Below are 14,227 nucleotides of genomic sequence, written 5' to 3' on the forward strand. Positions count from 1 at the left end.
AGTATGAGAACCACAGTCCAGGACGAAACAACTAAGATCCATAAATACATCAGGGACAAAGAACAGACAATGTGCTCAGTGAATATCTCAGACAACAGGGAACGGAGGTTGAGGTGCCAGAGATACCATCATGGGAGGACAAGCCCCTACATGGGATGTACCACCAGCAAATAACCCAAGTGGCTGATATCAGTAAATCCTACCAATGGCTGGAAAAAGCTGGACTCAAGGACAGCACAGAGGCCCTCATCCTGGCCGCCCAGGAACAGGCCCTAAACACCAGAGCAATAGAGGCCCAGATCTACCACACCAGACAAGACCCAAGGTGTAGGTTGTGCAAAGAGGCCCCTGAGACAGTCCAGCACATAACAGCAGGGTGCAAAATACTGGCAGGGAAAGCGTACATGGAACGACATAACCAAGTTGCAGGCATAGTGTACAGAAACATCTGTGCAGAATATGGACTGGAAACCCCGAGATCAAAGTGGGAAACGCCCCCAAAGGTGACGGAGAACGCCAGAGCTAAGATCCTGTGGGACTTCCAGATCCAGACAGACAAAATGGTAATGGCGAACCAACCAGACATTGTCGTAGTGGATAAACAACAGAGGAAAGCCGTTGTGGTAGATGTAGCAATACCAAGCGACTGCAACATCAGGAAAAAGGAGCACGAGAAACTAGAGAAATACCAGGGCCTCAGGGAGGAACTGGAAAGGGCCTGGAAGGTGAAGACCACAGTGGTGCCTGTGGTCATCGGGGCCCTCGGGGCAGTCACCCCCAAACTGGACCAATGGCTACAACAGATCCCAGGAACAACATCAGACATCTCAGTCCAGAAATGTGCAGTCCTTGGCACAGCCAAGATACTGCGCAGAACCCTCAAGCTCCCAGGCCTCTGGTAGAGGACCCGAGCTCAGAGGATAAGAACCACCCGCGGTGGGTGAGAAGGGAATTTATTTTATATATATAAAATAAAAATAAATATGTATATACATATATATATATATATATATATATATATATATATAGAGAGAGAGAGAGAGAGAGAGTACAGACCAAAAGTTTGGACACACCTTCTAATTCAATGGGTTTTCTTTATTTTCATGACTATTTATAAGGCAAGAAATCCCACTTATTAACCTGACAGGGCACACCTATGAAGTGAAAACCATTTCAGGTGACTACCTCTTGAAGCTCATCAAGAAAATGCAGAGTGTGTGCAAAGCAGTAATCACAGCAAAAGGTTGCTACTTAGAAGAAACTAGAATATAAGGGGTATTTTCAGTTGTTTTACACTTTTTTGTTTAGTGCATATTTCCACATGTGTTATTCATAGTTTTGATGCCTTCAGTGTGAATCTACAATGTCAATAGTCATGAAAATAAAGGAAACTCATTGAATTAAAAGGTGTGTCCAAACATTTGGTCTGTACTGTATATATATATATATATATATATATATATATATATATATATATATATATATATATGTATACAGATATATGTCAGCTTCTTTGTCAGCTTTAAAATGTAAATCTAAACTCTTTCTCCTATTTGTGTGGTGTTTGAATATTTTAGGTTGTTTGAACCTGACATTCACGTTGAGTGCAATGGAGCCAAGAGAGCAGTATGGCGTTTGTAGTTAAGGCCTACATTGGAGCCACCTGCAAGAGCATCTTCCAGATTATCCAGTTTGTATTAATGGCGGTGCGCGTGATCAGCTCCCAGTTACAAAAATCCAGAGGTGGCGGTGCACAAATCACTGCATATCCGCTTCAACATGCGCTGCTGCATACCTTGTTCAATACGTCAACAATAAACCTAGCTTCAGCAGTTGCTAGCTGCTCCAGGCTCTCAGCTGAAATTGATCAAAAATAATCTGATCGGTATCCGTGGTGCTGAAGTGCTTTGAACTTGTGTTAGTGACCACTAGTGATGTGCGGTGAGGTTTTTAGCTGGTGAGTCACTGACTTAAGCATAATCAGTTTTACAATTATAGACCCCCTGCATGTTAATGTTTACATATGAAAATTTTGCGCAAGGGGACAATACTGGAGGGCAAAAGGACTATTCCTTTTACATCCCATCCATAGCTGCGCTGCCGCAGTAGAATAATTCCATTAACTCAATAAAACTTGGAAATGTAGATATCATTAATTTCTTGCTGTGCTCCACAGCAAAGGGAAAAACCGTTGAAGTACAACTCAAAACCACTTCTTTCTCACGATCTGTATTGGCCAAGCTACACACATAAGCAACTGACAACAACACTTTCCTTGTCAAGTTTTCTGTTTTGGACGAGAAACTGCCGATTTCTCGTCGTACTCCTGTATTATTTTCCCTTAAATATCCCGGATTGTGCCGCCTGCTATCACGTTAGTTTTCTCACAGGTCTTACCAAATTCCCTGGTCTTATTACGTTACTCTATGTTCACATGCCATCACCATAGCAGTGAAACATTCGTTTCATTAGTCCAAATAATGTCCAATAAACATTAGACATTTTGTTGCAACAATATTGCAACATTTAAAAACAGTTTGGTTTGCAACACCAAAACTTTTCACAACACAAACAAGTGACTCCTTTAGCCCAATTTGGGCCAAACATAAAATTCAAAATGAATTCAATAATTCTTGAAACTTTACAATATTCACTATGTTTCATAGACCTCTGCTTATTAATAAGTCTTGTTAAAATGTGCTAACTGTCAATTTTGGATATGTCACTCAAACTCTGGACCCAAAACTTTTGAGTTTTTTCTAATAAAAACTATTGCTTGTCTGGATAGATGTTAATTGCAAGGATTTACCCTTCTCTTCTTCTTGTTTCTTCAGGCCCACAGTCTTTGGGCGACCACGGCCTCTACGGATGGTATCTGACTGACTGTTGGCTCGGGATCTTCTGTGGTTTTCTGAGTCACTGGTTAGAGGAGAGCCAATCCTCTCTCTGCGAATGCGCTCTGTTCTTCTGCGCTTGAAGTCCAGTTTGTCTGAAACAAAAACACATGACCAGTAAGGATGCACAAAAAGTGTAATTTTATATTTTAATAGGACATTATATTTTTAAAAACTTGAAGAGACATAAATGAATGCTTTTCACTTTGAAGTGATGTATTTATTAGAGGTGTGCCAATCGATCAGTCACCGATCATAATCGGCCGATTTCCGTGAAAAAGTGTATGATTGGTGATCGCTGATCACGGTCTTGTGTTGCTGATAACACAAACCAATCACCTGTATCTCACTTCGCAGCCTACATGTGGAGCTGATGTCCTTTTTTCTTCACAAGCGGGTGTGAAGGAAAAATTTAGTAGACAAGTTTAAATACATTTGAATGTACACTTTATGATGTTTTTATTAAAGGTTTGCACTCAGTTGCAGCTCAACAGAATGTATGCTCTTCTGACCCTCTTCAAATAAGTGAAGACCAGGGTGTTCAGCAGTTATAAATGTGAAGACATGGCTAAGGTGATAAGCGTAGATTGTAGAAATTCAGTTTCTAGTATCTGTTTAGCCATCAGCAGAGAGGCCTTCTTGGAGAAACGCCTTACGTTGAGCTGTGAATGTGTATGCAACTCTGCTCCACTGAAACTTACAGATAAGTAACGTATAGATTTTTACCTCACACTTGAGCCAGGGGGTGTGACTAAGTAATGTGTGATGTATCTAATGTAAATGAGGGGACGTTCAGCCCCAAGTCAGAACTCATCCGATTCTCACTGAGATGTGAGCTTTGTATGTTTTCTCCATTTGCAAATGTTAATTAAAGCTGTGTTTGTTCTCTTTTAAAGCTGAAGTTTGGTCTCGAATTTTGTGCAACTTAACACGGGCAGCAACAAATCCTAAGCAATGTCGTGTGGAACTTCAACACTGAGAGTAAATGGGGAAGTTTGCGTGTTGCGACGGAAAATTACCTCGTCAAAATGAATCAACACAACAAGTCTAATATAACATTTAAAAAACAAACCCTTGACGGAGTTTGGCTACATCGAGGCTCACTGAAAGAAAAAAAAAAGCCTTCCGGAGAGATCAGACTGCATTAAAAGCAGCACACACCTACCAACACTCACTCGGAGGAGCAAATAACCCAAAAAATAATTTAAGTAAACAAACTAGCAGTGGTAGACGCTGCTTCTGCTCTTGATGTTGAACCGACGCTACGCTCTTGAGTAGTAATATTTTACAGACGGAGCGCCGTTTCTGCTCTACCCGGCAGTGAACATCTGCTTAAAGCTGCAACATAAAATTTAAACAAACATAAGATTTTACATATGTATTAAAACTTTCACTACGCCCTAACACGAGGCAGATAATCTCTGGAAAAATAAATAAATAAATAAATCGATCTCCTCCCAGCATTCTGCAGAAGTCTGCAGAAGTCTGCAGAATGCTGGGAGGAGGCAGAGTTCGGTCAGAAACAACCAATCAGAGTCAGCATTAATCAGCTAGCAATGCTCTCAGGAAGTTTTGATTTAGTAACTCAGGATTGTTTATTTTGATGCAGCCTGCATTTAACTTTGAATGAATGTTTCCTTTTTTCTTGACATTATTTAATATAGGCAGATTTATTTGACTCGTGTATAATAGCATACTGAGAGCCTTACTGTTAAATATTGTTTTACTAATTGCAGGTTTTTCAATTGGCCTTTTGACAGAATAGCTGCTGTATTGTGCCTGAACGTATTTTGCATGTTCATGTCTAAACTATGTTAATTTATTACCAGATCACTTTTAAATTTTTGTCAGAGCACATAGTAGCATTTATACCTAAAGCGAAAAATTAACAACCAATCCAGATGATCAGCAGTGACCGGCCCCTCATGGGTGATAGGAATCAGAATCAGCAGCAAAAGTCTTTTTTTTGTCATTTTTATTCGCTTTTTGATCCACAAGAATGTTTGATCCAAACATTCATTACACATTGGGAACCAACATTAGATATCTGTTTCAAGCGAATTTCATCATAAGCATAACATCCCAGATGACATAGCAAGATCACTAGGCTATCTGTGGATTGTTGTTGGGTCTAGGAGATGCCGCAAACAGAGGAGAAAGAGGAAGCAGAAACAGGGCCGCAGGTTCGGTGTTATGTTAAGGCTGAGAAAACAACCAAACAAGCCAACTCTACCGATTCCTGTATCTTTCTAATGTCAGATTTCTGGTGCATAAAATGGATGATTTGGAACTACAACTCACTGGAAATCGCAATGTTCGGGACTGTTAGGGATAGATTTTTATTATCTCTGAGACATGGCTAACTGCTGTGCCACATTTTCTGGCTTTAATCTCCTTTTACATGTGTACAGTGACAAATTCTAAATTCTAATTCTACAAGATATGTAATTTTCAAATAGATAATTTTTTTTTTTTGTGCAAATATTCACTCATTTAGATTTTGATGCCTGCTACACATTTTAATGACGTTTGGACAAGGCCTTGTTTACCACCGTGTTACATCACCTTTTCTTTTAACAAGACCCAAAAGCTGTGTTGAAACTGAGGATACTATTGGTTGAAGCTTTGTAGAGGGAGTTCTTTCACATTCTTGCTTGCATTCAGGTGCTCAACAGTCCAGATTCTCTGTTGCTGTATTTTGTGCATTATAATGCGAAACACATTTTCAATGGTAGTTAATTTACATCTTTTTTTCTCAACAAGTTTCTTGCGACCCTGTTGACTATTTGCAGGGAAACATTTGATGCTTCTATGATCACTCCTCAATATCTTAGCAATTTCAGTCTAGTACCGGCACTCTTACTATGAAGCCACGCTGTCGAAACACGTGCAAAATGTGGCTTGGACTTGCTGGAATAAGCAAGTACGTCCCTGAAAAAAAGGTTGCTTGGATAGCAGTATATCTTTCTCCAAAACCTTTCAGTACTGGAGCAACAATGGTGTCTGCACAGATGTGCAAGTTACCCATGCTGTGGGCACTAAGACACCTCATCACAGATGATGGCCTGTGTTCCAGACAATCCTTTTCCTCTTTGAGCTGGAGGCCACATCGTCCATGATTTCCAAAAACAATTTGAAGTGTGAACTCGTCAAACCCCAGGACACTTTCCCAGATGAGCTGATGCATCAGCTCATCAGGCTAGCAGCATTTCTATGTGTGTTGATATATGACTTCCGCTTAGCATATTAGAGTTTTAACTAGAACTTGTAGATGTAAAAACAAACTGTTCACTGACAATGATTTGCTGAAGTGTTCCTGAGCACATGTGGAAATATTCGTTACGGAATGATGTTGGGTGCTGTCTGAGGGATTGATTGTCGCAGGCACTCAATGTGGGCCTTGCTGCTTACTTGCAGAGATTTCTCCAGATGCTCTGAACCTTTTAATGATATTATAGACTGTAGATGATGACATCCCTAAAAAAGTCTAAGCAGGAGGAATGTATAAGATGTTTTAATGCTGGCAAAGATGTTGTGGCCTCACTCCCCATGAGGTCGATTGTAGCGAATGCAATTTCTAGTAAGCCCATTCGAGCTGGTGCATTACATATGTTACAGGCAAACGATAGGGATTGGGTTAAATTAAATCCATTCACTTACAACTTAAATCAATCAATCAAATTTTATTTGTATAGCACATTTCAGCAGCAAGGCATTTCAAAGTGCTTTACATCATATCAAACACAGAAACACAATGCAACATAGAATCAACAATCAAAACACGACATTAAGTCAGGTTCCATCAATAAATTTGTAATTGATTATGTTTCAAATACAATCCTAAACAGGTGGGTTTTTAGTCGAGTTTGCATCCATAAAAGGTTTACCAGTTACACTCCGACTGTGTTATATGGAACAAAATATCTATTGCTATTTTTATTCCCACTCACGCTCACAATCACACAGTTTAAAACGATGTAGACAGCATTTTAATGGGCTTCTGGCACAAGGCTCCGTACACCTCTTTCACGGAATTTTGAGCTGGGACTCCGCCGTCCCTCACGGATTTTTGTGCAATTTCAACATAGAATCAACAATCAAACCATGACATTAAGTCAGCTTCCATCATTAAATGTGTAATTGATTATGTTTCAAATACAATCCTAAACAGGTGGGGTTTTTGTCTAGATTTAAAGGAAGTCAGTGTTTCAGCTGTTTTACAGTATTCTGGAAGTTTGTTCCAAATTTGTGATGCATAGATGCTGAAAGCTGCTTCTCCTCATTTGGTTCTGGTTCTGGGGATGCAGAGCAGACCAGAACCAGAAGACCTGAGAGGTCTGGAAGGTTGATACAACAACAGCAGATCTTTGATGTAATGTGGTGCTAAGCCGTTCAGTGATTTGTAAACTAACAACAGTATTTTAAAGTCTATTTTTTGAGCTACAGGGAGCCAGTGGAGGGACTTTAAAACTGGTGTTATGTGCTCTATCTTCCTGGTTTTAGTGAGAACTCAGCAGCGTTCTGGATCAGCTTCATCTGTTTGATTGATTTGTTGGACAGACCTGTGAAGACGCTGTTGCAATAATCAATACGACTGAAGATGAATGCATGGATGAGTTTCTCTAGATCTGGCTGAGACATTAGTCCTTTAATCCTGGAAATGTTCTTCAGGTGACAGAAGGCCGACTTTTAAACAGAGTCCACGCTTCCAGATAACAATAATTTCTCAATAGTTGATTGTCCAGTCCCTCTGCATGATGGGCTATTTTTTTTAACAAGCTCGCCTTTTACTTCAGACGGCACAAAATAAAGCTGTAGGTACCAACTGCTCAATGGCTACCCATCTTGTCCTCACTCCCCATGAGATTGATTGCAGCCTCATGCCGAGTAAGGCTGCAATCACTCCCCATTCTGGGCATTTCCAGCCTGGGCTACATATGCCCAGCACCACTTGTTTTAAATTCCTTCCACCAGTAAAAGTTTCTTTTGTGATACTGTGATGAACTCCATCTTCCACACTGAATTTAATTTGACCATAAAACCGAATACATTCTACAAGCTGCTTTATTCTTAGTAACTGGTCAAGTCAGCACAAGCTTCAATTCTGATTTACAGTAATACTCATCTATTAACTAAAGTTAGGTTGAGATAGACAGACAGGCTGCGTCACTCCCAGTCTGAATATCCAGCCACCAGTTTGAATACTTTATGCCATGTGTTTGGTGAGATGAACCTTACCTGTAATAGCTGGTGAAGAACATTCGCTGAGTTTTGCATTTAGAAGTTTTCTGCTGATAAATACATAACCACATGGACAGGACTTGCAGGCAACTGGAATCTGTAAAAGAAAATGCAGATTTTTATATAATGCTAATATTAAATGATGTTTTCATGACGGTCAAGAGGGATTGAAAATATATGCCACCAGCAAAACAGGTACACAATTTTTACTGTAATTTGCAAATACATTTGTCTTAGCAGTGAAAGAGCTGCGAAGGTCCAGTGTATCAATTTATTCGTTTTCCTGAAAATGAATTGCCGTTTTAGAGGCCCACACATATACAAAAACTCACCGAACTTTATACGCGAGTGAAATTTACATACAGTATGTGTTGCGCAAAAGAATGAAGAATAAAAATAGGTCAACAGCACTGCCGGGGCAACTTTCAAAATCCTGTTTGGTACACCTCCCAAGACTTACCCCAAAAGTTTCAACAACAAACATGAAGTCAGCCATCTTGGATGGAATTTGTAATTTTGGTTTCAATTGATCTGTTTCAAATTAAGTCAGCATTACCTTAGGGCATGGGGGATGAAAATTTGCATAAATTGTGAATTTCTGAGCATGTTATAATACAATAAATGTCTTTATAAGTCCTACAAAGAAAATCACAAAGGTACAAAACATTTGATTCATTCTTTTCAGGTCCCTAAGAAAATATCAGTGGTCAAATTTTGGCATCACACTAGACCGCTCTGAGAGTAGGAAAAGTCTATGTTTGACCAAATATTAAACAGTTGCATGAACAAATATTTAAACAAATATTTTTGCAGCATTTGCATAAATATTCCTAGATCACTAGAGCTTAGAGTGAGGCTAAGCTCACTCTAATAATAGTGAGCCCTATTGCTATTACTAAAAATAATAATAGCAGTTGGGTTTAGCCTTATTGCTAGAAGCATTAAAACAATCAGCACCAAACCATATTTTCACCTAGGATTATGAAATTTGGTAAACATGTAACTTCTTAAGACTTACAAAAAAGTCTCTTGGAACTCTGGCCCTATCCCAGAGGAAGTTGGCCAATTTTGGATGAAAACCACCTTTTGTCTCTTTTCAACACATTTGAGTATACTCCTTCTAGAGTTTTCCATTAGAGACTTCTAAATGAGTCGTATTGTTTTGAAATATTGGCAATCAAGAGTCAATATATTTTGTGGTTTCAAAGCATGTGGATGTGGTCAAGCCTCAAAATCTGACTTTCTCGAGACCACAGGATCACATTAACTCTTTATTGTTCACTCTTTGGTTGGAGCCAGTAGTTGGTAAGTTTCTAAAACCTTTATCATTGATTCTCATTCTCTGATGGCATAACGTAGGATAACCCAGTGTGACAATCTGCCAAATACTAAATGTTCACTGTTGATAAAAATGTACAGTCACAAAAGAGAAAAGAAGAATTGCAACACTTTGACATTTCTGCTGTTCTACTAATGACACTGTGCACATATAAATAAAATCCATTTTCTGAAGTAACATTTTTTTAAATGCAACTGAAATGCGTCATTATTTGTACTGTTGCCAACCAGAAGGCTATGAACAATAGAAAAACGTGTCATTCACTGTATATAAAAGCATAGCATGCATCTCACCAACATCTGGACAAGTAAGGAAACCCAAAGGGGTGAGGATCCAGATTTCTCTCCAACAGACAACATAATTAAATTGCATTTAAATCTCTTATAACTGTAAACATCAGACAACCTACCAAGATTTATCAATTTCGAAAATTATACAGTAACTATCCAGAGGAAATTTTCTATTTTTTTTCTTTCACCCCAGGATTGGTGAACTTGCTTTTGGCTGAGAAAGAAATCAGAACTAGATATTCTGTTGCACACAAACTGACCTGTTGGTCACATTCAGGACAGGATTTAGTTGCCATTTTAACCTTCTTTGTTTTGTGGGCCGACATGGTCCTTCAGTTCCGCAAAGACACGAAGAGCCGAAGTCAGACCTCTCTGAGTCGCGTGGACCGGTACCGAATCAGACCTGATGATCCTGCAGTAACACTCAGCCATACAGTTGAAAAATATTATCTTAGACTGAGGTTTCGTCTGCTCCCAGGACCATGGTCAATTTCCTTTTCTTATTCTGGCGTCTTAATACAAATGTGATACCAACTATAATGTGCAGTAGTGCCACCTGCTGGACTACAAGGGAGACCGAAACTTATCAGGAAGCAATTGATTTTTCCCCTTCTAATCTTATGTTTTTCAAAAATTGTATACGTTTTATTTCAGTTATAGCAATTGCCAACCTGTTCAATGCTTTTTAAGCTCCGTCTTTTCTAGTTAATATCCATGAAACAAAATAAATGGAAGCAGAATGCAGTGATCATACAAGCTTACATTGTTTTCCAGTTACTTTAAGCATCTTGACCTGTGCCTGATAGTTTTTATAAGTGTAGTAATACTTTCATTTTTTCTTGTTTTTATTCCACAATATTCTCACCAAATGTTTTGAACATAATTGTTACTTTGCATTCAGCCTTATTCAATGATAGTTTCATGGCAAGAATCTCTGCAAAATCATGACATTTTATTTCTTCTTCATTCTCTTTTATTGCCAGCATGTTCAATAAAAGGTCACATCATTCAAGGAAATATAGACAAATAGTGGGTAAATCGACCATCTTGCTGAGCCTACATGCCCATCACACTAGTGGACTAGTGGAACACCAACATTTGTCACTGGTTACGCTTTGTTGATGGCCAACTGGTGGTATAAGAAAACAAAGTAGGAAAAAGAAATCGATGGCAAATTATTTTTGATGTTTATTACAATATAAAAGGTGTTCATGGTACAGGCATGAACATGATTAGCAACAATACAAAACTTTAGTTTTCAGAAAACAGACACGTTTCTGTTCTTAGCGGAAAGAAGGAGCATCTAAAGGTAATGTTATGTTACCTATGTTGTCTCAAGGTAAACAATGAAAGTGAACCGCATTTATCCTAGACATTATACACACAAAAGGGTGTGAAAACCTCACTCGAATGTAAATAACTTTCCTCAGTTTTTGTCTCAAAGATGTAACTCCTTGTCTGTGTGGCAAAGCACATGTAATGCATCTGCAGGGTAATTTTATTCTCACTGAAAAAGAAAAAGCTGGGTTGGATTGTGACAAAGTGGTTCAGTTTGTGTTCACCACTTGTTCCTTATTCTTATTTCTGATACATTTACTTTCTGTAGCTGGTCATAATGCTTAAATTTAAACATTAGTTTGCAACTTTGCTTCACTTACTATCCCGGGTTTGTTTGTGTTAGCATTATGTTGCAGTTTCCATCTATTTATATGTTTAGTTTAAAGCTACTACTTCTGGACTATTGGTTGAACGTGTTTATTTTGTTTCAAAGTATATTCATGGTATTTGTGTTCCTTTTTACTTACCATTGTTGTCCCTTGTAGATCTGCAGGTCAGTAGTATGGGAGGGGCCGGCCCAGTATTTCCTGCTTAAATGGCTGGATGATGTCACTGAGTACCTTGCTGGGTTCTACCAATTAGAGGGTTTTCTTTATAGTATTGCTTTGTTTGTTTTTCTTTAAAATAACTTTTGAGTTATCTTGTATTACAGGGTTTATTTTGTAGACTATTTCATTATGTAGATGAGTTTGTACATTAGATTAATAATATTATTCTTGTTTAGACTTTCTTTTTTGTTTGTTTGTTTGTTTTTTACCTGTTTAATTGTGGCTTGGTCCACTCATGTGCAGGTGTGTTGCCAATTGGCTATTAAAACAGTGGTTTTTTGGAAGCTCAAGGAGAGAGGATGGTTGTCAGAAAGTTAAGAAGCAAATAAAATTAATTGGAATACTCTGAAACTGGTGGCTGGTGCTGTTTGTTTTTGTTCACCTTGTGGATCCTTGACCACACTATCTTACATGGATCAGCAGATTAACTAAAAACACGTCAGGTTTGATTATTTTTTTAAGATGATTAATTGTGTGCATGTGTGGCAACACTAGATGGAACTCAGGAATATTATGCAACTTCAGTTTTGGACCCAAAGAAATAAGTAGTTCAACAACACCACCCTTGGAATATTACCTTCTTTTAAAGGCACACAAGTTCAGATATGCAGGTAGTTGGACTTGGATTCTCAAAGCGATTTATTAAATTCTATTTTAAAATATTTTTAAAAACATCATTCTCTATAAAAGAAAACAGAAGAAAACCCACAGTAGCTGAGGTTACAAGTACAAGGGACCAATGGCAAGGAACTGCATCCACCACACACAGCAAAACAAAAAACCCTTTAAAACACCATGGCATCACACAGAAGAGGAAGACACCCTCACCACACCAGCACCACCGCCTCAGCAACTGCAAACAGAAAAGACAATTAATGCATGTTACAACCCTGCCTAAGATAATAGAAAAACAATGACAGCCCAAATAAGAATCAAAAGAGCTGTAAATGAAACAAGATACTAAAAAAAGAAATAGAAAATACAAGTTCAAATATCCAGACTATGGGCCTCATTCATAAAGCGTGCCTGCGCACAAAAAAATGTGCGGCGCCATAATTTACGCACAAGTCGGCATGTATAAAAATGAACTTTGCTCAAAGTTTGCGTAAATATACGCACACTTTTTCTGTAGACAATATCAAACTACAAAGCGTCAAAACTCACCTAAATAGACTGAACTCTGACTGCATTCAATGTTAACTGCATTCAACCAGGAAATTTCAAACTCGATGTTTTCATGATTTTAATATTTTATTGCTTAAATGTAAAAAGATGAAAGTGAACCACATTTTTCCTCAGACAAAAACCTAACACGCACACAAAAGAAAATAAACATAAAAAGATATGAAAACCTCACTCAAATGTAAATAGTACTTTTCCTCAGTTTTTATCTCAAATAATTGTTCTGTGCGCAAATTGGGATCCATAAAGGAAAGGTGTGCAGCTACGTGCGTGCACACGGCTTTATGCATCCGGATTTTTTTGTGTGCCGCACTTTTCTAAATTTTTCCGTACGCCAAGTTTTAGTGTGAAAACTGCGCATTGTTTTATGCATGAGGCCCCAGGTGTGGCCCACTGGCCACGGAACAGCAGGAAGCGAACTGGGTGGGCCGATGCCGCACCCCAACAAAACTTCAATTGAGGCGAGTGACCGTCACCATAGTCTGGGTACCAGACAGGTGTGCGTGCAGAAATCCGGAAGACAAAAACCAGCAGCGGTACAGTTTCAAAAAACACTGCAATAAACTCGAGATGAAAATGAACGTTAATTACTTACCTGCAGATCCACACAAACGCGCGCGCGCGTGCACGCACACTCGCAGGACAAGGAGGAGGAGAGCAACGCAGTGGCGTTTACCTATGACCACACTATAATTTAGATTTTCTAACAAAAATAAGCTATAGTGCAACGAGTAGTGATGGGTCCGGCAACACCGATGCGTCGGCGCATGCATCAAGCCCATAGACCAAAACCCGTGTCGGTGCGTGTATTGATTTCAGCAAGTCACGTGACCGATACAGCAACTGTTTTGACATGACGCTGACGCTCCAAACTGTGTTTATAAGGAAGCGAATCTGTCAACAGGATGCATTTGCCAAAACGATTCTTTATCTTTTACAACAAGTTATGTTATGTTACCTATGTTGTCTAAAGGTAAACAATGAAAGTGAACCGCATTTATCCTAGACATTATACACACAAAAGGGTGTGAAAACCTCACTCGAATGTAAATAGCAAGGCAAACGAAAGTTTTCCGCAGTGTGGGACGATTTTGATCTTACATCGGATCTTACATATGTTTGACAGAACTGTCTTATTTAAATAAATTCACCTCCTCAATGCTGAGGCATTATAGGGCCACGCATCCGAATGAAGTCCCAGATACACCTAGGATAAATTCAGGTATACAGCCATTCTACAAATTGCTTAGTTGCTTTTTATAAATTATTTCATATAAATGTATTGTTTACCTATTTTTTTCTACAGCAGGAGAAGTTGTGTCAAAAAAACGGAACAGACTAAATTTAAAAATGTTGGAAAAACTAATTTTTTAAATGAAAATTTGTAAAATAATA

General features: G+C 38.7%; 1 protein-coding gene across 1 annotated transcript; it reads right to left on the bottom strand.

Moving 5' to 3' along the window:
• Positions 1-1,992: 1,992 nt before the first annotated feature.
• c4h16orf87 (chromosome 4 C16orf87 homolog) lies at positions 1,993-14,109 on the bottom strand. The gene is made up of 4 exons (XM_005816106.2): positions 10,025-14,109; positions 8,133-8,232; positions 2,810-2,989; positions 1,993-2,003 (listed from the first exon to the last, which is right to left on the bottom strand). Exons 1-4 carry the CDS (start codon positions 10,088-10,090, stop codon positions 1,993-1,995), a joined length of 357 nt encoding a protein of 118 aa, XP_005816163.2. The 5' UTR covers positions 10,091-14,109.
• Positions 14,110-14,227: the final 118 nt, after the last annotated feature.

The sequence above is a fragment of the Xiphophorus maculatus genome, chromosome 4, assembly GCF_002775205.1.
Source record: "Xiphophorus maculatus strain JP 163 A chromosome 4, X_maculatus-5.0-male, whole genome shotgun sequence".
Classification (NCBI taxonomy): Eukaryota; Metazoa; Chordata; class Actinopteri; order Cyprinodontiformes; family Poeciliidae; genus Xiphophorus; species Xiphophorus maculatus.

What these genes read in the sequence shown, in the direction of transcription:
- c4h16orf87 (XM_005816106.2), bottom strand. Translation starts at nt 10,090, where the DNA reads ATGTCGGCCCACAAAACAAAGAAGGTTAAAATGGCAACTAAATCCTGT. An exon ending in GTCCTGAATGTGACCAACAG is followed by an intron (nt 8,233 to 10,024) that starts GTCAGTTTGTGT and finishes TTTCTTTTACAG; the next exon opens with ATTCCAGTTGCCTGCAAGTC. An exon ending in TTCTTCACCAGCTATTACAG is followed by an intron (nt 2,990 to 8,132) that starts GTAAGGTTCATC and finishes TTTTTGTTTCAG; the next exon opens with ACAAACTGGACTTCAAGCGC.